At 47.1% G+C, this 26,584-nt stretch overlaps 1 protein-coding gene across 2 annotated transcripts in view; it reads right to left on the bottom strand.

Annotated features, from left to right (window-relative positions):
• The window catches only part of STRIP1 (striatin interacting protein 1), a 788,574-nt gene that overhangs the window by 648,854 nt on the left and 113,136 nt on the right, over positions 1 to 26,584 (bottom strand). For both annotated transcript variants that reach the window (XR_005747039.1, XM_040337599.1), the window contains exon 2: positions 7,104 to 7,173. Coding sequence is in view for 1 of the 2 variants with exons in the window: in XM_040337599.1 (XP_040193533.1) it covers positions 7,104 to 7,173 (70 nt within the window). In the remaining variant the exon portion in view is untranslated. The remainder of the gene's footprint in view (positions 1 to 7,103; positions 7,174 to 26,584) is intronic.

Genomic DNA, 26,584 nt, shown 5'->3' on the forward strand with positions numbered 1-26,584 from the left:
GAGCCCCCAGACTGTACATGATCCTCATCTCCAGAGAGATTTTTCACCCTCAGAAGGCTCATCTGATGAGAGCCAGAGCAGATGAAGGGAGATCTACCCCGTTTTCTGCTAACTTTCAAGGAGGTTGCGATAATAGTAGCAAGAATATATATGAATAATATGCGCTAAACATTAACTTAAGTAGTGAAACCGTGTACAGCAAGGAGTGTAATACTAGTCCAGATAGGACATTACACATATATGGTGAAGCACAAACAAAAACAATTCAATTGTCCCAGTGAATGCTGTGGCTAAAACGTGCAGCACACCCTCTATGGAGAGGAAAAAACAATTGCTGGTAAAGACTTGAGGTTGCTCTGTGGAATTAACATTCTGTGATTCTGGCAACTTTCACATGCACAGATGTCAGATCCTCTATGCAGCACAGCTCATACAAGACAGAGAAAAAACAAAGGGCTAGATTCAGCATTGATTTACGCCGGCGTATCCATAGATACGCCGCGTAAATTCAAAGCTGCGCCGGCGTATCTTCTTTCTGTATTCAGAAATCAAGATACGCCACGCACACGCGATGAGGACGTGACGGGTGGGAGGTGCCGGATAGCTCCATGGCTGCAAGCGGTTTTCGCCGAGGCTCCGACGCTTCCATCAGCAGACAGCTGCGTGAGAGGCTGGGGTGCTGCGAGGACCGTGAGGGAGCCTCATCCCCGCCCAAGACCCGACATATCTGGGGGACTCTGCATGTGAGCGAGTCCCTATGCACCACGTCGAAGAAGTCTTCACCGCCTCACGATCCCCTAAGCGAATACTCTGCACTGGACGGCAGAGTGTTGCGCAGCAGACTGAGCAGACGACACGCAGTGTGAGAGTCAGCGGGGCTTCTACCGAGATATCCCGGAATCCCCTCGGAGCTGCGCTGCCCTACGGTGGGTCGGGAGAGAGACTAAAGGATCGGTGAGGCGCTCAGTTGAGCAGAGTTAGGTCGGCTCAATACAGCAGTATATGACCCAAGAGGGGAACCCCAAAAGTCCTGGACTTGTAAAAAAAAACTGAAAAAAAGAAGAACGAGACTAAAAACGGGGGAAGGCAGCTCGGATCGCTCTAAAGGAGAAACGACATTAGAAACTGAACACGAGCATAGCAGACTAGAAGAGCTAGGCCAGGATACACAACCGCCAACGAAGGCAGAGATGAATGTGATGTTGCCGAGGATGGAAAATGTCATGAAAACAGAAATTAATAGGATAAGAACGGACCTAGGAGGACTCTTAGAAAGAGTGGAAGAGACAGAAAAAAGACTATCTTGTTGATTCCACAAGAAATACTCCAATCCTCTCTGTTTCCTCACTCGAGAGGTAGGTAGGGAGAGGAAAGGGGGGGGGGGGAGGAAAAAAAATATGTTTTTTTAACACCTATAGATGACAGAAATTAAGTTTCTCTCGTACAACGTCAGAGGTCTGAACTCTCCTGCTAAGAGACAAAGTTCTCAGTGAATTGAAGCATTATAAGGCAGATGTTGTCTTCTTGCAGGAGACCCATTTAACATTAGAGTCCAACATAAAGCTGTACTCCCCTAGCTACCCCATATGGTTTTACGGAGACACAATATCAAAGCGGTCCAGAGGGGTCGCAATAGGATTTGTGAGAGGTATGCGATTCACACTGGAGGACAGACAGACAGACCTCGAAGGAAGATTTCTATTTCTGAAAGGAAAACTAGGAGGTGTGGATTACACCCTGGCAAATATCTATGCACCCAATGTGAATCCGGTCAAATATGTAAGCAAAATCCTTAGAAACTTAAAAGATTTCGAGGCGGGGCACGTGGTGCTAATGGGGGACTTCAACTCCTGTATGAACCCTGTACTCGATAGCACGTCCTGTGCACAGGGGACAAATTGTGGTCAGCTAAAAGAATTAAAACAAAGATTGTTCCATAACCAAATGGTGGATGTATGGCGAATCCTACACCCCAAAATCCGAGACTACACATTTTACTCCCCTGTGCACGGGACGTATTCGAGGATAGACTACATTCTCATAGACTTCTAGAGAGGGTAACAAACTGGAATAGAGATCACGACGATCTCAGACCATGCCCCCATAACCATAAAAGTTAATACATCCATACAGAAAACAAACCCACCGGAGTGGAGACTGGATGAAAGCCTATTGGGAGATGAAGAGGTAGTAGGAAGAGTCCAAAAAGAACTGGATCTCTACTTACGGGAGAATGATACGGAGGGGATCTCAAGGGCCTCCCTCTGGGATGCTCACAAAGCTTATATAAGAGGGATCTTAATCGCGGAGGGGGCCAGAAAAAAGAAAGAAAGAACCAGGAAATTAAAATCAATAATGGAAGAAATCTATAAGTTGGAACAAGTCCATAAAACACAGGGTCAAAAGTTAGAAATTCTCCACGAACTGACTTTAAAAAGAGATGAATATAGAGCACTCTCAGAGCAAGAAACAAAGAAATCATTAAACAGTATTGTGAGAGAAAGATATGTATGGGGGAATAAACCCAGCAAGTATTTAGCTAGAATGGTACAAAAAAAGAAAACAAGAAATTTTATTGAAAAAAAAAAAAAAAAGAAGAACAGGGATTTAGTTAATGCAACAAGCGACATAGCTGAAGTCTTCAGAGCCTATTATGAAGGACTATACGCTGTGCAACAAAATAATTGGAACCCCTGGTGAGAAAGAGGCCAAAATAAGGGAAATACTACTGAAAGCGAACTTGCCTAAAATAGATGACCACGTAACTGCAAATATGGACAAACCTATAACTGAAGAGGAAATAAGCTGCGCCTTAAACTCTGTTAAAGGGAAAAGCCCAGGGCCAGACGGCTTTACGACCATGTACCTACAAAAGTTTAGTACTACTCTGATACCTAGACTTTGTCACTATTTTAACGGGTTGGGGGTAGACTACGAAATGAATAGGGATGCTCTTGCAGCAACTATTACAGTAATAGGAAAAGAGGGAAAAGATAACACGCTCTGTTCAGGCTTTAGGCCTATTTCATTATTGAACGCAGACACAAAACTGTATGCCAAGATCCTGGCTGAGCGCATGAAGGGGATAATGACTGCCCTGGTCCATCCGGACCAGGTAGGCTTTATACCTGGCAGGGAGGGTAAGGACAATTGTGTCAGAGCACTCCTTCGGCAAATTAAAGAAAATGGGTCCCCCGGTCTATTCCTGTCTGTGGACGCTGAAAAAGTGTTTGACAGGGTAGACTGGGGGTTCATGATGCAAACGTTAGAAACTATAGGAATTGGTCCGAGGATGATTGGGAGGATCAAAACATTGTACTACCACCCCTGCGCAAGGATCAAAATCAATGGGACCCTTTCTGCATCCTTCGAGATGAGGAACGGGACCAAGCACGGATGCCCCCTGTCCCCTCTCCTCTGTCTTATCGCTGGAACCCCTTCTAGCAATCGTTGGGAATAACCCTGACATTAGGGGAGTAAGAGTAGGAGAAGAGGAGCACAAATTGTCCGCTTTTGCAGACGATATCTTATTCTATATAAGTAGTCCTAGAACCACGCTCCCCAACTTAATGGCAAATATAAAACAGTACGGCGAGGTTTCTAATTTTAAAATGAATGTATCCAAGACGGAGATCTTGAATGTCAATATCTATAAGGAGGAAGAACGACGCCTCAAAAAGGTGTTTAACTTATCTTGGCAGAAAGAGATAAACTACCTGGGTATAAAACTAGCAAACTCTCTAAAGATAATGTACAGAATAAACTTCATCCCTGTGCTAGATGAAATTGAACGAGAAATTAAATTTTTTTACAACAGACCAATCTCATGGTTTGGAAGGATAAATGTCATAAAAATGGTCTTGGTTCCGAAAATATTATATAAATTCCAAATGGTCCCAGTAGCTTTGCCACAGACCTACATCACAATACTAAATTCTTTGTTAATGAATTACATTTGGAAAAATAAAAAACATAGGATCTCTTCCCAAGTCCTAAAACAGAACAAGAAACAGGGTGGACTGGCGGTCCCAGACATCAGAAAATATTACACCGCTACGGTCCTTACACAGGTAATAGAGTGGGCCAAAGAAAATCATGATAAAAGATGGATTAATATTGAATGCGCACTAGCAAGGGCACAACTAGGGAGAATAATTTGGAACCCACCGCAATATAGAACCTTACACACGACCACACACGCAATCACACTTAACGCACTACGGATATGGGATAGATTACACAAACAATTGAGATCGGAATTTAACTCCCCACTTATAGACTTAAAAGATAATGAATATTTTGCACCAGGGACAAAAGGGGTGGGTGGGAATTGGATTAGAAATAGAACCCAGGTAAGGGACATAATTCAAAAGGGTAAAATTATGACACTTCACAAGATAAAATCCAAGGTAGAATTCATGATGTGGCACGAGTGGCGATATTTACAGCTTTCCCTATTTATTAAGCGTCTACCGCAACCCCTGCGCCCACGGAAGGAGTACACACTGGCGGAACAACTTTGCATAACCGATAGTTCAAAAGGTAACATCTCTAAAATCTATACATTTTTGTTGAAAGTGGAAGAGCCGGAGACGCTATTATACATCCAAAAATGGGAAAGAGAATTGGAAACACCTAGGGGGAAAACGTCAGTAGAAAGAATCATTAACCTAACTCATACCTCGGCAGTAGACGTAATGACCGCTGAGATGAACTTTAAATGTATCACGGGTTGGTACGCTACCCCAGATAAAACTAGCAAATACAGAGAAGGACAGTCAGCGGAATGCTGGCGAGGTTGTGTAGCTAGGGGAACAATGGCCCACTTGTGGTGGGACTGTCCGAAAATAAAAAATAATGACTGGGAAAAAATTATGACATTGATTAAGGTAATAACTAAGAAAGAGATAGAAGAAGACCCATGGGCGGTCCTTTTCCACGGGGGGGAAGAGACCATAAAAGAATACAAAAGATCCTTGACCCCGCACTTGCTGAATGCAGCCAAACGGTTGATACCTAAGAAATGGAGGGAAGTTGAAAGCCCACAAGTTTGGGAGTGGATTGATTCCGTTGAGGATACATATAGGAGGGAGGAGTTGAAATACTGGGTGGAGGACAATATAGGTTTCAGGGACAAATGGGAAACCTAAAAAGAATTTTAAAAAACTTGGAGCTTCGCGGAAAATCTGAGAGTGATGTGAGGTAGGTCCAGTAGTAATAGGTCCAAAATCAGCAAAGATTGGGCTGTGGAGTCACGAGATGGTGGGGTGGGGGGCAAAAGGGTGGGGTGGGGGGCAAAAGGGTGGGGAGGGGGGGGGAACGATGTTTTTTTTTTTTTTTGGTTTTCCACTGCATCACTATGGGGGATCCTACTCTATGGTTGGGGCTGGCGAGGGGAGGCTGGTGGGGGGCCTCGGCCCGCATATATCACCTCCCAAGTATTCCTACCATTTATCCTTCTCTCCGACCAACCATAAAAAGGAGGAGAAGAAAAGAAAAAAAAAAGGAATTATTTTTCCGCATATGATGCTAAACTTTTACGGAGACGATGGGGGCCCATCTTCCATGAGAAAGTCTCCAAGAATGTTAAGTCTGAGTGGAAAAAAAAAAAAAAAAAAAAGCAAGATACGCCGACATTAGCCTCTTACGCCGTCGTATATTAGGGTGCATTCTTGCGCTGGCTGCTAGGTGGCGTTTTCGGCGTAGAGTATGCAAATTACCTAGTTACGCCGATTCAAACATGTACGTGCGCCCGGCGGTAGTTTTTTACGTCGTTTGCGTAAGGTTTTTTCGGCGCAACGTTGCTCCTGCTTCTATGAGGCGCACGCAATGTTAAGTATGGACGTCGTTCCCGCTTCGATTTTTGAATTTTTTACGTCGTTTGCGAATAAGGGCTGGACGTAATTTACGTTCACGTCGAAACCAATATGTCGTTGCGGCATACTCTGGAGCAATGCACACTGGGATATGTACACAGACGGCGCATGCGCCGTTCGTAAAAACGTCAATCACGTCAGGTCATCACACATTAGCATAAAACACGCCCCCCCCTTCCACATTTGAATTAGGCGTGCTTACGCCGGCCCCATTTGCGCTACGCCGCCGCAACTTACGGAGCAAGTGCTTTGTGAATACTGCACTTGCTCCTGTAAGTTGTGGCGGCGTAGCGTAAATACGATACGCTGCGCCGCCTTAGGATCAAGCGCAGCTACCTGAATCTAGCCCAAAGACTCATGGTGCAATACTGCTGAACCAGGAATACAACAGGCTACAGCTGGTAACAATTGCAAACTCACGAATCCCCAGGAAAAAAAGGACTCCTAAAAGCCGCTCAGGTTGATGGTCTCATACGGACATAGGATCCGTCAATCCCGTAATTTGGCTTCTCTCCCACGCACAACGTCACCATCATTATAGAATTCCCCTTAGTGCCAATCCCCGCAGTATAAACCCCCCCCCCCTTAGTACAGACCACAGAAGTATAGACACCCCCTTCGTGCAGACCCCAGAAGTACAGACACCCCCTTGGTGCAGACCCCCCCCCCCCCCATCAGCATAGGCACCCCTCCCTGCCGCACATTTCCATTTACTTAGAATGTACAGTACAGACCTCAGAAAAAAGCGTGGACGTGTACACACAGCGATGTGTCCCTCTGACTCCTCCTCACTGGATGTAAACAGAGAGGAGGATGCGCCAGCAGCTTTAGTCCGACTCTGCTCCACTGATACAGAGTGAAGGAGGCACCATCCACCAGAGGGCGCCGGGTCGCAAATAGGAGTGTGTATTTCGCTCCAGCAGGCCGCAAAGCAGCAGCCTCAATTATCGGCCAGCCAACGTAGCCCGCGGGAGTATCCGACCACTGCTGCGGTGTAATCCAGGTGCCAGGGTGCAATTTCCAGTCGCCATTGCGACCTGTCGCCTGGTTTTGTAGAGCCCTGCATTATATCAATAAATTAATTATGCCTTGCACATTTCCATGTGGTCTGTTTATGGCCAGATTAAACAAAAGCCCATACAAGTCACCTAAAGCTTGAAAGCTTTCTGACCATCAACACTTTTTTAAATGAATATCAACAGTGGCCTTTGAACATCATGGTCATACCTGAAAGTTCAGCAGCCCATCTGTCTGCATCAGCATAAACAAATTCTAGGTCTGGAGACTCCGAGTAGCCCTGCAATAAACAAAAAATGATAAGTAAATATAAAGCACAGTTTAAGGGCAACAGCATTTAGGGCCAGTTCACACCAGATGCAGTTCCATGCAGTTACGTTCTTTTCTGCACCAATAAAATACAGTCAGTTTGGGTCAGTTTTTTTCAATGGATCAAAAACGTTAAACGCTGGCGAGTGACGTTTTTGAGCATTTAGCAGTGTTCGAAGCGTTTTAACAGCTGAGAACGCACTTGTTTTGTTTTTGTTTTTTACTGCCCAAAAATGCTGATAACAGCCTATGTGTGCATTTTGTTTTTCATAACCTCTCCAGTATTATCCCTTCCTTCATTACTATCTGAGAGATGCAAGTATGGGGGTCTGTCCAACTTCAAGGTAAATTACAATATATCAGAAGCAATGGGTGTGGAGATAAACGCATCCTTGAAACATCAGTTATCGACCTTCTTTGCATTTAGATGGACAGACTCCCATATAGGATACCTGGACAAGGACGTTTTACTTGGTTTGGCAGAATTAACATTATAAAAAATGAACGTAATGCCAGATTGCTATACCTACTACAGACCCCACCTATCAGGATCCCTTTAGGGCAGGGCTCGACAAAACCCAGGTGCCAGGTCGCAATGGCAACTGGAAATTGAGTCCTGGCGCCTGGGCTACACCGCAGCAGCTGGGACATGGCCCCACTGTAGGTATTCGGACTTCAGCCTGTGCTAGCCAAAATTGAAACCGTCGCTTTTTACGAATCAGCGCCCTCTGGTAGATGGTCCTGTGATGATCAGCTTGCTCTGGCTGCCTGCCAACTTCCGACATCATCTTCCCAGTTTGACAGCTGGGCAGGCATGTACTGGTCCCCTCCGGTCCTCTGTTCCCCCCCCCCCCCCCAGCGCTCACCTCTCCCTGGCTTAGTTAAGCAGCACAAACCCCCCATGCTGCTCTGGTCACCTCCGCTCCTCTGTTCCCCCCGCAGCGCTCACCTCTCCCTGAAGAAGCGCGACTGAATGACATGCTCCTCGGGAGTCGGCACTGAAGCTCATACGATCCGGAAGGAGGGCTCAGGGCAGCTGCACACAGCTGTGATATAAGCTTCCTCGTCACCCGTTCCTACTGCTATTTCCTTCCCCCGCTCTCCATCCTGTCTGCTGCCGTGGAGAGTCTAGATGGAGAGCGGGGGAAGGAAATAGCAGTAGAACGGGTGACGAGGAAGCTTATATCACAGCTGTGTGTGGCTGCCCTGAGCTCTCCTTCCGGATCGTATGAGCTTCTCAGTGCCGACTCCAGAGGAGTCATTCAGTCGCGCTGCTTAACCAAGTAAAGCCAGGGAGAGGTGAGCGGGAAGAGGGGGCCAGAGCATCATGGGGGGGGGGGAGCATATGGAGGATGAGAGCAGCATGGGGGGGGAAGCATAAGGAGGATGAGAGCAGCATGGGGGGGTGAGCATATGGAGGACGAGCACAGCATGGGGGGATGAGCATATGGAGAACGAGAGCAGCATGGGGGGGGTGAGCATATGAAGGACAAGAGCAGCATGGAGGGGTGAGCATATGGAGGACGAGAGCAGCATGGGGTGGTGAGCATATGGGGACCAGAGCAGCATGGGGGGTGAACATATGGGGGACCAGAGCAGCATAGGGGATGAGCATATGGGGGGGGTGAGCATATGGATGACCAGAGAAGCATGGGGGGGGGGGATGAGCATATGGGGGACCAGAGAAGCCTGGATGGCCGAGCATATGGGGGGCCAGAGCAGCATGGGGGGGGGGACCAGAGGAGCATGGGGGACAGGCAGCTATGGCCTGGGGAGTTTCTCACTTTCCTGCCTTTACTTGTCCCATAACGGGGGAGCGCCAAATTCTTCGCCCTGGGTATAATCTCTAGCAGATTCCCCACTGGTACTGCCTATAAGAGAAATAAATGTAGAATGGCTAGTGAAGGGGGGGGGCTTGGGTGGCCTACACGGGGTGGGGTGGGGTGAGTTCTTATTTCCCAAGAGCCCAGACATGCAGTGCTGGGCAGCTGATTTAAAAAGCTGGCTCCTAACTTTTTCAGTTGGCTCCTAGATTCTAACCAAATTTGTCAAGCCCTGCTTTAGGGTTCCTGAGGGACCTGAGTTCAAGGTTTGCTAGGTTTATATGGGCCGTAGTCCGTAGAGACATTTTGGCTCTACCAAAAGAAAAAGGTGGGGTGGGATTTCCAGACCCAGTCGGTTACCATGAGACACTACACCTGACAAGGGTACTGGATTGGTGTGTGGCTCAAAAAGACAAGCCATGGATACATATGGAACAGGCAGCATCTGAGATACCTTTGGAGGGCTTAAACCTGACTCATGGATTCAACGATAAAACAGGCAGTTGAAGCAACAACCGACGGCAAGCGCCACTCTCCGATCCGTTAAAGACACTTAACCCTTAAGACACCGGACCTTTAGGCAGCTAAGCACCCGGCCAGTTTTTGCGATTTCGGCACTGCGTCGCTTTAACTGACAATTGCGTGGTCGTGCGACATGGCTCCCAAACAAAATTGGCGTCCTTTTTTTCCCACAAATAGCTTTCTTTGGTGGTATTTGATCACCTCTGGCGGTTTTTATTTTTGCGCTATAGACAAAAAAGGGATTTTTTAATACAGCTTACCTGTAAAAATCCTTTTCTTGGAGTACATCACGGGACACAGTGCAGCATATTCATTACTATGTGGGTTATATGGAGTACCTTCAGGTGATGGACACTGGCAATCTCAAACAGGAAGTGCCCCTCCCTATATAACCCCCTCCCATAGGAGGAGTACCTCAGTTTTGTAGCAAGCAGTATGCCTCCCAAAATGGTCCCCATAAGAGAGGTGGGAGCTCTGTGGTCCCGTGATGTACTCCAGAAAAGGATTTTACAGGTAAGCTGTATTAAAAATCTCCTTTTTCTTTCTCGTACATCACGGGACACAGAGCAGCATATTCATTACTATGTGGGATGTCCCAAAGCAATGCTTACAATGAGGGGAGGGAGACATCTTCCCAAGACAAAAGATTTAATTTAGAGATATACTTAAATCATAATAAATCCAACTTAGTTGAGAAAAAAAATAATTTTAAATTTTACTCAAAGGGGAGCCCCTGGAATCCGAGGTCTCAAACTGCAGCCCGCAGCACTGCCTGCCCAAAGGCTGTATCAGTATTCCTTCTTACGTCCAACTGGTAGAATTTTGTAAACGTGTGGACAGAAGACCAGCTTGCCGCCTTGCAAACTTGAGCCATAGAGATCTGGTGGTGTGCTGCCCAGGAGGCGCCTCATTGCCCTAGTAGAATGAGCCTTTAATGATAACGGAGGAGGCAACCCCATCAAGCCGTAGGGCCTGAGTGATAACTGTTTAATCCACCTCGAGATGGTGGATTTTGCAGCTGCCTGCCCCTTTTTGGGCCCATCCGGTAAAATTAAACAACACATCTGTTTTCCGGATCTTCTCTGTAGCTTTAAGATAGGCTTTCATGGCCCTGACAATATCCAAGGTAAGCAGCAACCCTTCCTTTTTGGAGTAGGTTTAGGGAAAGAAGGATGGTAATACCAAATCCTGGTTTAGATGAAAACTGGATATAACCTTTGGTAGGAAGGAAGGATGAGGGCGGAGAACGACCTTGTCCTTATGTAAAATAAGATATGGTTCCTTACAGGATAAGGCTGCCAGTTCCGATACTCTCCTGGCGGAAACCATGGCAACCAAAAATACATAACTTCCTTGTCAGTAAAACCAAAGGAATTTCAGCCAACGGCTCAAAAGGTTGTTTCTGTAACTTGACAGAACAAGATTTAAATCCCACGGACAAAGTGGGGATTTAACTGGAGGATTAATACTTAAGACCCCATGAATGACGGTCTTAACTAGCGAGTGGGTGGCCAGCGGCCGCTGAAACCACACTGACAAAGCTGAAATCTGTCCCTTGATTGTGCTTAATGCCAGTCCTCTATCCACTCCTAGCTGGAGAAAACTTAATACTCTATCGATGGTAAAATTTGCGAGAAAGCCATCGCTTGGACTCACACCAGCCTACATAGGCCTTCCAGACCCTTAATAAATCACCCTAGAGACCGGTTTCCTGGCTCTGATTAGGTAGAGATTACTTTCTGAGACAGACCTCTACCCCAGAGAATCAGGGATTCAGCTTCCAGGCGTCAAATTTTAGATGCCGTAAGGCAGGGTGGAGGATCGGACCTTGCGATAGCAGGTCTGGTCGTAGAGGAAGAGTCCAAGGGTCTCCCACTACCATCTTCAGGATTAGTGAATACCATGCCCTTCTGGGCCATGCTGGAGCTACAGGATAACTGGTATGTGCTCCACCCTGATCCTGCGCAGCAGGCGGGGGTAGTAACTGGAGCGGGGGAAATGCATAAAGAAGTTTGAACTGATGCCAAGGGCAAACTAACGCATCGGTTCCGCAGGCCCTGGGATCCCTTGTGCGGGACATGGACCTGTCTAGCTTCTTGTTCAGTCTCGATGCCATGATATTCCACACGTCCGGCACTCCCCATTTCTGGCAGAGTGTCTGAAAGACCTGTGGAAGCAGAGACCACTCCCCCGGCAACAGAGTCTGGCGACTTAAGAAGTCCGCCTGTAGGTTGTCCACTCCGGGAATGATATAAGCCGATATGCAGGGCACATGGGCTTCTGTCCACAAGAAAATCAAGCTCACTTCTTTCTGAGCGGCTTGACTCTTGGTTCCCCCTTGGTGATTATATATGCCACCGCCGTGGCATTGTCCGATTGTATTCTCACCGGGAACCCTGTAGTTTGGACGTCCAAGCCCTGAGGGCTAGTTCGAGCAGCTCTGAGCTCCAAGATATTGATGGGGCAACTGCTTCTCTGCCGCTGCCCCAAGTGCCCTGGCGAGTGCAACCATCCAAAATTGTTCCCCAGCCCATCAGGCTGGCGTCTGTGGGTTACTATCTTCCAGGTCACAGGACTGAAAGTCTTTCCCTTCAGGAGATTCTGAGGGTTTAAACCACCAAGATAGACTTTGCCGCACTCAAGGTGAGAGTGGCAAAGGAATTCTAAGGCCTGAGGCCTCTTGCTCCATGCTGACAGGATGGCTGCCTGCAGGATGCGAGTGTGGCTCGGAGCGTACGGAACCGCCTCGAATGTGGCCACCATCTTGCCTAGTAGTCGCATACATAGGCGAACAGTTGGCCTTTTCTTTCTTAGAACTATTTGTATTAGCTCCTTGATGGCCTTGACCTTTAATAGGGGTAGGAACACCTTTTGTTGTTCTGTATCCAATCTCATGCCGAGATATTCCAGCTGCCTTGTGGGCAGGAATGCTGACTTGTCTCGATTTAGGACCCAGCCGAACCTCTCGAGGTACTGAACCGTGAGGGCCACTGCTCGTTCCAGGCCAGGAGACGAGTGGTCTACGACCAAGAGGTCGTCCAGGTAAGCCAGGACCGTGACCCCTTGGGTCCTTAGATTGGCTAGGATTGGGGCTAGGACCTTCGTGAATACCCGGGGGGCCGTAGCCAACCCGAAGGGGAGCGCCACAAATTGGAAATGACGCTGAGCCACCGCGAAGCGTAGAAATACTTGATGTGGCTGAAAAATTGGCACATGAAGGTAAGCATCCTTTATGTCTATGGACGCCATGAAGTCGTCCTTCTGGAGCACGGCGACAGCTGACCGAATAGTTTCCATCCGGAATGAGCGGACCTTTAGGTACGCATTTACTCCCTTTAAGTCCAAGATTGGCCTGACATCGCCGTTGGGCTTGGGATGATAAACAAGGTTGGAGTAGAACCCCAATCCCTGGTTCCCAGACTGGTACTTCTACCATCACCTTTCTGGCATAGCAGAGATTCAATGCCGCCATCAATGCTGGCTCTTTTCACAGGGTGGCCTGGTACTCTTGACTCCTGGTAATGAGGAGGAGGGAATTTTAGAAATATCTAGTTTGTAGCCCGTGGTCACGGAAGACCGTAACCCAACAGTCGTGGAATGCTGGCCTCCCCAAACCTCTGCAAAGAGACGCAGCCTTCCCCCCACCATCGTGGGTGGGGGGCGCCCCCCCTTTCATAAGGCCGACTTGGGGGCTGGCTTCGCAGGCTTGCGGTACCACTGCTTCTTGCCCCCCGTGGCTTGGCCCTGCGGCTTATTGTTAAATCCTGATCTTGCAGGAGGCCGTCGATACTGTTTGGTATAGAGGGCCCCTGCCCCGGGGAGGGCTGGCGCTTAAATGCGGGCCCTGGGCCTTCTTCTTGACTGGCAAGAGAGTGCTTTTGCCGCTTGATATAGTCTGAATATATTATCAGATCTTCTCCGAAGAGACGTCCTCCATGGAAGGGAAAACCCTACCAGGAGTTTTTGCATGCGGGGCTCAGCCTCCCCAATTCTTCAACCATAAGAGCCTTCTCATATGGATTAGAAATAAGGATAAACGTGACCGCCTGCTGGATGGAATCCTTGATAGCATTCCACCGTTAAGCGTATAGCCCTGGGTATATCCGAAAATTCTCTGCCTGTTGGGCAGGGGATCAGTTTAAGCATTTGCTTAGTCTTATCTGATAATGCTTGGGCACTCCAATAGCAGCCACAGCGGGCTGAGCTATCGCCCCTGCTGAAGTAAAGGAGGCCTTAAGTAATGTTTCCAAGCGTTAATCAACCGGATCCTTAAACACCTGTAAGTTTTCTACAGGGCAAGTTAAAGATCTGTTCACACAGGAGATGGCTGCGTCCACCGCCGGGGGCGCCCACCTTTGGAGAATTTCTCCTCCATAGGATATAAAACAGAGAATTTTTTAGGTGGTAAAAAGACTATCTGCTTGATCCAATCCTGAAATATGACATCCTCGAGTAGAGGATGGACCGGAAAAACTGCGTTGCTTTGAGGCGCTCTTAATGAGCCTAAAGCTGAAACCGCCGATACTTGAGGTTCTGGTATGGGTGTAACTTAAATGCCTCATGGACCATGTCCGTTAAAGCGTGAACCCACAAAACATTCCCCTTGGGAGTTGAACTAGACTCCTCAGTATCCGGATCCTCGATCTCTGAACCACCCTGGTCCAAAACGTCAGGATTATCCAATTCCCCTAGGGAAAGGACCTCTGAGTCTGAGGGTTCCTGCTCGGGTGAGGGAGACCTAGTCCGTTTCTACCCGATATAGCCTTAGCTATTCTTTTTGCCATTCTTTTCTCTAGTTCTCCTAAAGAACAGCAAGCACCCTCTCAGTGACAAAGCCGGGGTTGGACTGAACTGGACCAGCCCCAGCACCAGATCCCCAGGTCCCATCAGGGCGTGCCTGATATGTCCTGTGGGAGAGCAGCGGCATAGCCGTGTCTGAGCCCTCGGATTTTGCGGGGGAATCCCACCCTTTGTACCCTCTGACCTAGAAGCCATGGTACAATACCGAGGTACAACCTGCTATCACCCAGCCACAGACGTAGCTAAGGGGATCTGCCGGTTTGGGAACGATAGAGACCAACGCCCAAACTGAGAATGGGAGATCAGAAGTAACTTTCCCTTTTTCTTCTTTTTTCTTTTTTTATATATATCTTTTTTTTTTTTTTTTTTTGAAGAGGAAAAGAAAAATACTCTGTCTCCTAATAAGTATTGCCAATAGCCATCTGCTGAAAAAAAGAAAAGGAAACCTATCTGTAGGTTTGACAGTCTATTCTTAGAAAACGACTGTAATCTTTCCTTCCGCCACTGGGTGTCCTCAGCGAGCTCCGCTCTGCGTCCTCCTCCTCCTCCTCTGTAACTCAGGAAGACACGGAGCCTTTTGGCAGCTACTGGAAGGGCCTCCCCTTCCTATATGTAAATCGCCGCCCACAGGGATGCGCCCCCACCCCAGCCAATGCGCGATAAATCGTTCATATCTCGGGCACGCGCCCGTCGGCGGGGGCCATCGCACATGGAGGAGGACGGAGCGGCGCAGCACCCAGGCAGGTAAGCCCTCAGGTAGGTCACAGACCTCCTCTTAGCATGGGAAACACGCTCCTGTATTTCACAGAGATTCCCAAACCTAGCGCAGCAGACCCAGCTAAACAACACTTACCAGGGAGGACACCTATCACTGGGGGAAAAAAAATTTGAATCATCCTGTCTCTGACCATAGACATAGTGATTCCTTGCCAATGCAGAGCATACCCAGGCATGACCCCCTGTGCACCTCCCTCCAGGGAATCTGCTAAGAACCAAGTTCCGCAGGCTCCCCAATACTTACCTGCTCCATGCCGCAGGACTTTTGCACAGCAAGAGGTCCAATCTTCCCCCATCTCCGTGGGTGGCGTCTAGACACTTCAGGGCCCTGGGATCCTATGAAGGAGCCACTGTCCTGGGCCCATATAGCAACCTGGCAAAACAGGAGCTTTAGATGCCCAAGGTTCTAAGTCCTGGGCCCAGCTCTCTAAAAAGAGAAGCTTTATGGCGCAACCCCATGGCTTTGGGGTCCGGATACTGTCTACCTTTAGCACTGAGCCGTTGGACAGATCCGGTTAGCCTGCCTTGATCCCAAGGATGTGGAGGCAAAGCTAAACCATGACCAACACCTAAGACACTGGCGAAAAAAAACTGAGGTACTCCTCCTATGGGAGGGGGTTATATAGGGAGGGGCACTTCCTGTTTGAGATTGCCAGTGTCATCACCTGAAGGTACTCCATATAACCCACATAGTAATGAATATGCTGCTCTGTGTCCCGTGATGTACGGAGAAAGAAAATTAGAGCGACAATTTGAAAATAATGCAATATTGTTTACTTTTTTCTATAATAAATATCCCCAAAAATATAAAACATTTTTTTTCCTCAGTTTAGGCCGATACGTATTCTACCTATTTTTGTTAAAAAAAAAAAAAAAAAAAAACGCCAATAAGCGTTTAGCAGTTGGTTTGCGCAAAATTTATAGCGTTAACAAAAAAGGGGATAGTTTTATTGCATTTTTATAAAAAAAAAAAAAAAAAAGGTTTTACTACTAATGGTGGCGATCAGTGATTTTTTTCGTGACTGCGACATTATGGCGGACACTTTCAGACAATTTTGACACATTGTTGGGACCATTGTCATTTTCACAGCAAAAAATGCATTTAAAATGCATTGTTTACTGTGAAAAATCAGTTGGTTTGTGAGTTAACCACAAGGAGGCACTGAAGGGGTTATGTGTGACTTCATGTGTGTTTACAACTGTAGGGGGGGTGTGGCTGTCATCGATTGTTCCCTTTTATAGGGAATCACACACGATCGATGACCGCGCCACAGTGAAGAACAGGGAAGCTATATATATATATATATATATATATATATATATAATATAATATATATATATAATATATATATATATATATATTATATATATTATAATATATATACACACACCTCTCTATCTCTATCTCGACTCACCTGAGCCCAATGATCCCAATCCTGGGAAACCCAGCATGTGAGCCAGGCCTAAAAGATCAAGGTTTCACTAACCTAAAACGACGGGGGAGAAATAAACTGGTAAATTTTCTGAAGGATAATCGAGTGATGTCTAGAGAGGAGATTGAGAATTCATGCTCTGAGGAGTGGACCAATTTAGACTATGTAGCTTAATACTTTTTCTTCGATCAATTTCACAGCGAATGACAGAAAAATCTCTACCAAGTTCGAGAAGTTATGTCTAAAGGGGGACTTTGTGAGACATTCACTATCATAAATGTACACCCTGTTGACCCGAATCAAAAGCCCCACAAGAAACTGGGCTTTATACAGACATGGGGAAAGGGATCTGGGGGTCACATTCTCTAAAATGCAAAGAAATAAGATATTCAGGTTCACAAATAAGGCTTCATTCGCAACTAGATACCAAGAAGGGGGGTATAACGATTCTGATTAGATGGTATAGAACCCCGGCAGTATTGAATCGGATATTCCCACAGGTGTCGAATCTTTGTTGGCAATGTCAAGGATCGGTGGGCACTTGTGGTAACACATCTTTTGGGAATGCCCAGGTATACATGATTTTTGGAAAATGGCATCTAAAATAATTAAATAAATTAGAGATGTGTCTCTTGGAGAGAATCCTGCTGCCCTTTTGCTGTTGATATCCCTCAAAAAAATAAAATAAAATAATAATAAATCTTTACTGAGACAATCCACTTACGACAGGCCTAAGCAATGTATTCCAGCTCATGGAATAGTACTGTCTCTACTAGACCACAATGGTTTGCTAAAATAACAGAAATTCAACAAATGGAAAATCTCACAATGACGATAAGGGAGGAGGAGGAGGAGGACAACTATCGCAAAATCTGGACTCCCTATATTATATATAGGGAACAATTGACATGAGGGAGGGGAGATGGAGTTTTTTTTCCCCCCTTTTTCTTATCTCTCTATATTTATGTTCTACGTTTTAATTTCTACGATTCTTTTTCTTGTAATGGGGGATAACCAGGGTGGGGGAGCAGGGTAATGAAAACAGAACAAAGATATGAGACGATTAGACCTATACAAAGTGTGATTTAAACGACGAGATAGTTGAACTAGAACTGAAAAACTGTTATTGTTGGTGAAAGATTAACTAATGTCAAGGAAAAGAATTATGGTATGCTTAACCACGGCACTGCGTCGCTTCAACTGACAATTGCGCGGTCGTGCGATGTGGCTCAAACAAAATTGGCGTCCTTTATTACCCACAAATAGAGATTTCTTCTGGTGGTATTTGATCACCTCTGTGTTTTTTATTTTTTGCACTATAAACAAAAATAGTGGACAATTTAAAAAAAAAAAAAAATATATACTGTATATATTTTTTACTATAATAATAAATACCCCCCAAAAAAGATATATAAAACATTTTTTTTTTTTTTCAGTTTAGGCCGATACGTTTTCTTCTACATAATTTTTTGGGGGAAAAAACACGCAATATGCGTTTAACAAGTGGTTTGCGCAAAATGTATAGCATTTACAAAATAGGGGATAGTTTTATGGCATTTTAATTAATATTTTTTTTTTTTTACTACTAATGGCGGCGATCAGCGATTTTTTTTAGTGACTGCGACATTATGGCGGACACATCGGACAATTTCGACACATTTTTGGGACCATTGACATTTTCACAGCAGAAAATGCATGGTTTACTGTGAAAATGACAATTGCAGTTTAGGAGTTAAAGCGGGGGTTCACCCTTAGAGGGCACTTTTCCCCCTTAGATTCCTGCTCGTTATTACTAGGGGAATCGGCTATTTATTTTAAAATATGTGCAGTACTTACCGTTTACGAGACGCATCCTCTCCGTCGCTTCCGGGTATGGCTTCGGAATGGGCGTTCCTTCTTGATTGACAGGTTTCCGAGAGGCTTCCGACGGTCGCATCCATCGCGTCACGATTTCCGAAAGAAGCCGAACGTCGGTGCGCAGGCGCAGTATAGAGCCGCACCGACGTTCGGCTTCTTTCGGCTACGAGTGACGCGATGGATGCGACCGTCGGAAGCCTCTCGGAAGAATGTCAATCAAGAAGGAACGCCCGCTCCCGAAGACCCATACCCGGAAGCGACGGAAGAAGATGCAGCTCGAAAACGGGTAAGTACTGCACATATTTTAATATAAATAGCCGATTCCCTAGACCCGAACGAGCAGGAAGCTAAGGGGAGATTTTATTTTTTTTTTTAAATGGGTGAACTCCTCGCTTTAACCACTAGGGGGCGCTGTAGGGGTTATGTGTGACCTCATATGTGTTTCTAACTTTAGGGGGGGCGGGGCTGGACGTGTGACGTCACTGATCGCCTTTCCCTATATCAGGGAACAGGACGATCAGTGACATTGCCACTGTGAAGAACGGGGAAGGTGCGTTTACACACACACACACACACACACCACACACACACCTCCCCCCCGTTCTTCAGCTCCTGTGACTATTCAAACTCCATGTTAGTATTCATCAAGCCAATTTTTTCACTTTTCTTTTTGTGTGTTTTTCACAATATTTCATTGTCACTTCTGGTGAAACTCCAGAGGTGTTTTTGCATCACTAATTTATTTTGGCGTCAGGGTTGTGAAGCCCAAACACTATGTAAATGGTCACTCATTGAAATTTATTTTGATTTGCATTTATTGTATTCGATATTTATATATTCTTATACATTTGGGCTTATGCCCACTGTAGCGTTTTAGTTTTCTCGACAGAGATCACTACAATTTGGTTTAGCGCAGTTATATTTTTTTCTATCTGTTTCTTATGTTTGTTTGACGTAATAACTGCAGCTTATTAATCCATACACACACCTATTCACATAGCGCAGTTGCTTTCCACTTTTTAATTATGCTATACGATAAATACAAAAACAAACCTTTAGCCTTTATCTCATGATAACCAATCAGAAAACGACTTACACAATATACACTAGTCCTGAAAGCAGATTTCTAATTAAAAGAGAAATATGGATAAAGCTTGTTTAGCCATATTTATGTGGGTAACAGGAGTGTATATTTACACTCCTGTGCCCCAAAATCAGCCAACAGCGGGCTTAAGTCTGCTGTAGAGATGGTAAGGCTTGGAATCGAACTGAAAAATTGGGGGGGGCGATTTTTTGTACTCACCTTAAAATCCTTTTCTCTGTTGTCCATGGACGGACACAGCCTAGGACTAGGCAGAACATGTTAGATATTTAAATACATGTTACTTTAACAGAGTTGAACAGCCCCGCCCAGGGGGCGGTCCCTTCGGGCATAACCCTCTGCCCTGCAGCCTCAGTTCGTAACAAGCAGTACAAACCTAAAAAAAAAAATCCTATTTTCTCTTTTCGTCCATGGAAGGACACAGCCTTCACAAGTCTTGACATATGGGACGTCCCCAAGCAGTGTAAAAAAAACGAGGGTGGGAACAGTATCAATAAAACCAAACAACTTCACCCCAAAAACAAGCAGAGCTCCTCAACAGAGGAGGTGCAACTTTAAACAGCCGCCTGCAAAACCTTGCAGCAAAGGAAGCATCTGAAGAAATGAATCAACCTTGTAAAATTTGGAGAAGGTGTGCACTGAACACCAAGTCGCCGCTTTGCACACCTGTGAGACAGACGCTTGATGTCGGAAAGCCCAGGAAGCACCAACTGCCCTGGTTGAATGTACCATGACCGGGAAAGGGGGGTGCCCGCCCCTTAGGAATATAGGCCTGTATGACGGTCTGCCTGATCCACCAAGAAATGGTGGCCGACGAGACCGCCAGCCCTTTTGTGACCAGACACTGATTACAAAGAGCAAATCAGACCTCCGAAACGGAGCCGTAGCAGACAGGTACACCCACAAGGCACGTACCACGTCCAAAGTATGAAGCGCAACCTCTCTAGGATGCGCTTGTCGAGGACACAAGGATGGAAGCACAATGTCCTTGTGATGGTGGAAGGCCTGATACTACCTTTGGAAGAAAGGAAGGCTTGCGGGCGCACCGCCTTATCCTTATGGAGTACCAAGTATGGCACTTGCAAGACCAGGCCGATAAATTCAGAATCTCTCTGATGTTTTCAAAGGGAGGTTCCTGAAGAACCGAGAGCACCAGATTCAAAGCCCATGGAGGAAGAGGTGGTTTAAAATGGGGAAGAATATATGAGGCACCCCCTGCACAAAAGGCACCCACCAGACAATGGGTCACCAAAGGCCGCTGAAAGAACCAGCCAAAGCTGAAATCTGTCCTTAATGGTGCCTAAGGCAAATTTTCTGATCTACTCCACGCTGTAAAAACAGCAGGATGCTGGAAATCGAATACGTCCATGGACGCCACCCAATCTCCTCGCACAAAGATGTAGGCCTTCCAGGTGCGATGGTAGATCTTCCTGGAAGAAGACTTCCGTGCCCTCAGCATGGTTGAGATGACTGAGACAGAAAGACCTTGGTTCCTTAGTACCTGCCTTTCAATAGCCATGCCGTTCAAGCCAGCGACTGTAAAGCAGGATGAAGTATGGATCCTGAGACAGAAGGTCCTCCAGCATTGGCAGCCGCCAGGGTGCATCCGCCACCAGGTGCACGAGATAGGCGTACCAAGGACGCCAGGGCCAATCTGGAGCGATTAAAATCATTGGGATCCCTTTGGCCTCCACTCTGCGGAGCAGCCAACGAAGCTGCGTCTGGGGGACGCCAGAAAGTCCCCCAGATGGAGCGCAGCCACCACCGAGCGAATGGATTCCAATGCGGAACTTCCATACTCCCACAAAGTCATTTAGGGCTTTGCGGTCCAAGATTGGACAGACCTCGTCCTCCTTTGGGACCACAAATAGATTCAAATAAAATCCCTGAAACCTCTCGTCCTGCGGAACAGGTAAAATTACCCCGCAACTCAGTAAGTCTTGCACTGCCCCCAATAGGGCAGACCGACGAGCCAGGAGAGGGAGATTTGAGGGAAAGAAGCTGTTCGTTGTTTTAAGAGGTTTTATTCAATTTTTTCTTTTTTTTTTAAAGAACAGATATAAATTTACATACATTTCCAACAAGCATACAAAAAGAATCACATTTAAAATGAATTCAACATTACAATAACATAAACATTATGGGTCATCTATATCCTCCTGATTTTTCATCTCTTCTACCTCTACCTTCTTCGTTCCCTTTCCCCTCCCAAGGAGAAAATAAAAAAACACACCACACCCCTACCCACAATCACCTCACCACCTATTAAAGTGTCCTATTTCCCATTTCTTATCCTTTAGTGACTGACCTTTTTTTTTAATATGAGGGGACGAGAGTGTCACTCTCTTACCCCCATTACCCTATTTGCCACTCTCAAAAGGGGGGGGGGGAACCCTCCTAACACCCTATATTATTTAAAGTGCATCGTGCACGTTTAACCTGTATCTTATCCTTTGATTAACTCCTGTGACTTCTATGTATTTCTCTGGGAAGTCTACAGGACGGCACCCTGAGAGATGACTGGCTCCACCTGACAGGAAACACAATCAAAAAGAGGTTAAAAACCCCGCCCTTCCCAGTGCTCCTCAGTTTGAGATAAAGTATGAACCCACCAGTGCACGGGAAAAAAACACCAAAGTACAAACCAATAATGTATCACAAGGGTGGGAAGTAGGCCTGCCGTCCTGTAAGACTTCCCAGAAATCCAGCTACCGGTAAGTAACTGGTACTTTCTCAAGTCGTCTTCCAGGACGGCACCCTGAGAGAGAAGCAAGTAGCTTCAGGCCTACCTTAGGGTGGGACCACTGCCTGTAGGACCTTCCTACCGAATGACAAGTCCTGCGGCAACAGGAGTTCCACTCTATAGGTGTTTTAGGAACGTGTTCTGGCTTGACCACGTCTCCGCTCTGCAAATCTGCTCCACCGAAGTTTCGGCCCTTTCTGCCCAGGAGGTTGCTAGTGAGCGTGTGGAGTGTGCTTTAACTTTAGGAGCTGCCTTGCCGGCTTGAACATAGGCTAAGGAAATCGTCTGCCTAACCCACCTAGAAATGGAGGCTCTGGACGCCTGATGGCCTCTTTTCTGACCAGAAAAATAATCAACAGATGGGTAGAACGTCTAAACTCACTAACCCTCTCTAAATAAATTAATAGACAACGTCTAACATCCAGACAATGAAAGGAAACTTACTTTTCATTCTGGGGGTTTGAACAAAAAGAAGGGAGAACTATTTCCTGCGACCTGTGAAACTTGGTCGCTACCTTAGGAAGGTACAGGGGGTCCAGACTTGGAACAACCCTGTCCTCAAACGAAAAAACATCTCTTTACTAGAGAGCGCCTGCATATCACCTATCCTCTTGGCCGTCGTGACTGCCAAAAGAAAGGCAAACTTAAAGGTGAGTAACCTGATGGGGATACTGTCAATTGGCTCAAACGGAGCCTTGGTTAACTGATCCAAAACAAATGAAAGATACCAGGGCGGAGCCCTAGAAATCCGAACTGTGGACAACCTATCTCTGGCTATAAGGAACCTTCTAACCAGGGGATCCAGGGATAGACGTCTATCCAAAAAATATGACAAGGCTGCCACCTGAACTTTACGAGTCCTTGTGGCTAGCCCCTGGTCCACACCATCCTGGAGAAAATCTAGGATGACCGAAATCTCCTGCTGGGATACCTGTCTCGCCAAGCACCAGCGAGAAAAAACACCCCAGACCTCCTTCCTACTAGCCAGAAGGGTGTCAATCACCCTCTCAGAGCAGCCCTTCTCCCTCAGGTTCCGCCTCTCAAGCACCAGGCCGTCAGCTTGAAGAAGCCGGGGTCTGGATGATAGACCGGACCCTGCCGAAGAAGGTCCGTCCGAACAGGGAGGAGGGGAGGAGCCACCGACCTGCGCTCTTGAGCGGGAAACCAGGTCCTCTTGGGCCACCAGAATTAGATTCCCAACTGCTAGGCTTAACCTCTGCAGGACTCTCAGAATCAGGTTCAGAGGAGGAAAGGCATAGGCCAGGTGAAACTTCCATACCTGGGCCAATGCGTCCACCCCTCCGACCCGTGTTCCCAGGAGAGGGAGAGAAGAACCTCTTCACCTTCCTGTTTGCCCTGCAGGCGAAGAGATCCACCTCTGGGCTGCCAAAGTGCTGACAGATCAGACTGAAAACCTCTGTATTCAGTTCCCACTCCCCCTGGAGAATGGGCTGGCGACTCAAGTAGTCTGCCTCCAAAATTGAGGGTCCCTTTCAGGTGTACTGCCAAAAGAGGGAATCCTCAGCTCTGCCCAGCCCAGGATCTCTAGAGACAACTCCAGAAGGGTGCAGCATCTGGTGCCTCCCTGATGGTTGAGGAAGGCTACCGTGGTCGCATTGTCGGAAAGAATCTGGACCTCCCGGCCCAAAATTCTCTCCTCGAATGTCTTTAGAGCTTCTCCAACCGCTAATGGCTTGCGGTAGTTTGAAGAGGCCCCCCTCTGTCGTTGGCTCCAGGAACCCTGGGCACGGTGCTCGTCCAAGTGAGCTCCCCACCCCCAGGCGCTGGTATCTGTGGTGATCCTGACCGGATCGGTCTGACTCCACAAAAGACCTAACTGCAGGTTCTGTGGAAGAAGCCACCAGCCTAGTGTGAACTTCACTGGATCTGGGATACTGACCCTGACATCTAGAGATTCTCTTTTTCTGTCCCAGGAGGAAAGGAGGAAGAATTGAAGGGGTCTGGAGTGGAGCTGAGCCCACGGGACCGCCGGGATACAAGAAGTCATTAGACCCAGCACCCTCATGATGTCCCTGAAGGAGGACTCTGCTCTCTCCATCGCCAACCTGACCGCTGTCATGAGACCCCGGATCTTGTCTTCGGGCAAAAAAAGCTTCCTCTCCAGGGAGTCCATCAGAAACCCTAGATAAAGCTTCCTATGCTCCGGAAGGAGAGAGGATTTCTCTTTGTTGATAATCCAACCCAGGGACTCCAAGGTAGTCATGACAGCGGCCAGGTCTGCCAGAAGGAGATCCCGACTCTGGTTGTACAGTAGCAGATCGTCGAGATAGGGGACTACTGCTATCCCTTGCAAGTGCAGGAAAGCGATCGCCTCCGCCAGGACCTTTGTAAAGACCCTTGGACTGGATGCCAGTCCAAAAGGGAGGGCAGCAAATTGCCAATGCTACACTCCCTGGGCGGAGGCGATCGCAAACCTGAGGAACCTCCGATGACCCGGAAAAATTGGAACATGGAGGTAAGCTTCTCTTAAAAATCGATGGTCACCATGAATACCTCCCTCAGCAGAAGCCTCCTGAGGCTGTAAACACTCTCCATTCAAAACCTCGTGTGGAGGAGAGATGTATGCAGGGGCCTCAGATTGATAATCAACCGAAATTTCCCTGACAGCTTTGGGACCACGAACATATGGGAGTAAAGGCCCAAACCTCTCTGTTCCACAGGGACTGGGACTATCACCCACTGCTGTGCAAGCTCTGCGACGTTCCGAAGAAGGCATGCTGACTTGAGGGGGTCTCTGGGCAACTGAGTCAGAATGAATCTGGGGGAGGGGGGAACTGACAGAACTCCAGCCTGTAACCATCCCTTACAATCTGGAGAATATGGGGGCTCTGTGTAATACTCTCCCACCTGGGAAGGAAATGGGAGAGTCTTCCCCCGACCTTCCCGTCATTTGGAATCCTTGTCGTTGGGTTTTGTGTTGGAAAAAAGGATACACCCTTTTTGTTTGTCCTGCCCAACACCCCAGCGTCTATTGTTAGAGGGCCTTCTCTCTGAAGGACGGCTCCTACCTCCAAGTCCACCCTGGGGGATTTTGAAAAAGGTCTTTTCCTGTTCTGTCTAGGCTTGGAAGGAAAACGTACCCCCCTTTTCTGAGGACCTAGTCAAGGCCTGTACCGAAAAGAAGGGAGCCCTCGAAGGTAAGACTACAAAGGCGGTTCTTGGACACAAGATCACTGTTCCACATGTTAACCCATACTGCTCTCCTAGCAGAATTGATGAGGGCTCCCGTCTTTGCGGTAGAACGCACCGTCTCTACCGCCGCATCAGCTAAATAAGCTACTGCACTCCCTATGAGTTGCAGGGAATCCAAAATCTCCTTAGATTTTGGAACCTGGGACACATGTTCCATCAACTTGGAGATCCAAGAATCTGCGTTCCTAGCAATGCAGGCCAAAGCTAAAGCGGGGCTCAAGGCTGCCGCATTAGCCTCCCAGGCCCTACGCAAGGAAGTCTCAGCCCGCCGATCCATAGAATCTTTTAAGTTGCCCGCGTCCTCAAAGAAGAGGTCATACTGCTTTGAGACCTGTGCAAGGGGGGCGTCTAATCTAGGCATCTTAAAGAATTTAGACTCCTCTTCTTCCTTAAAGGGACAACGCCGCTTCCAAGTCTTGTACCTTAACAGCTTTTTCTCTGGTTCGGCCCACTCCAAGGATTATGTCATTGAGGGACTGGTGTACCGGAATGGCCTTAAACTGAGACTTAATTAAACCTTGGTACAACTTATCCTGTGTGGAAACTTGTTCCTCTGGCTGTGGAATCTCCTCGGAGGCATAAAGTGCATCAAGGAGACTCTCCATTTCGTCGGCAGAAAATATATATCTGCCTGTCCTAGCGTCCTCATCTTCCTCCTCCGCCTGACTATTTGCCAAACCCTCCTCCTGAGGGGGGATCTGAGTCCTCAGAGTCTGATACCAAGGACCCCAGAGACTCCTGGCGGACTCTAAAAAAATAAGAGGAATTTTCCTGAGAGGAGGGCCCTGCGGTGGGGGGGTTCAGGCTCCTTACTTTTAAGGGACGACTGAAATTCTTTAAGTGTAGAAAGCATCCGAGTTTGAACCTCAAGAAAATCTTTCATAATCTGAGAGGTCTCTTTCCCTGTTAACTTCTGAATGGTTTTGAGTGCTCTGAAGGTAGCTTACAATTGCAATAGCCACATCTTTTTAACCAGCTAGTGTCCTTGGATAAACGACTAGCACCCCCCTGGGCAATGATGTCCTCCCCTAAGAAAAGGGATAATAGGATTTTTGTACTCACCGTAAAATCCATTTCTCTGAGTTCATAGACGGACAGAGCATCCTTTGACA

Source organism: Rana temporaria, chromosome 2 (genome assembly GCF_905171775.1).
Source record: "Rana temporaria chromosome 2, aRanTem1.1, whole genome shotgun sequence".
Classification (NCBI taxonomy): Eukaryota; Metazoa; Chordata; class Amphibia; order Anura; family Ranidae; genus Rana; species Rana temporaria.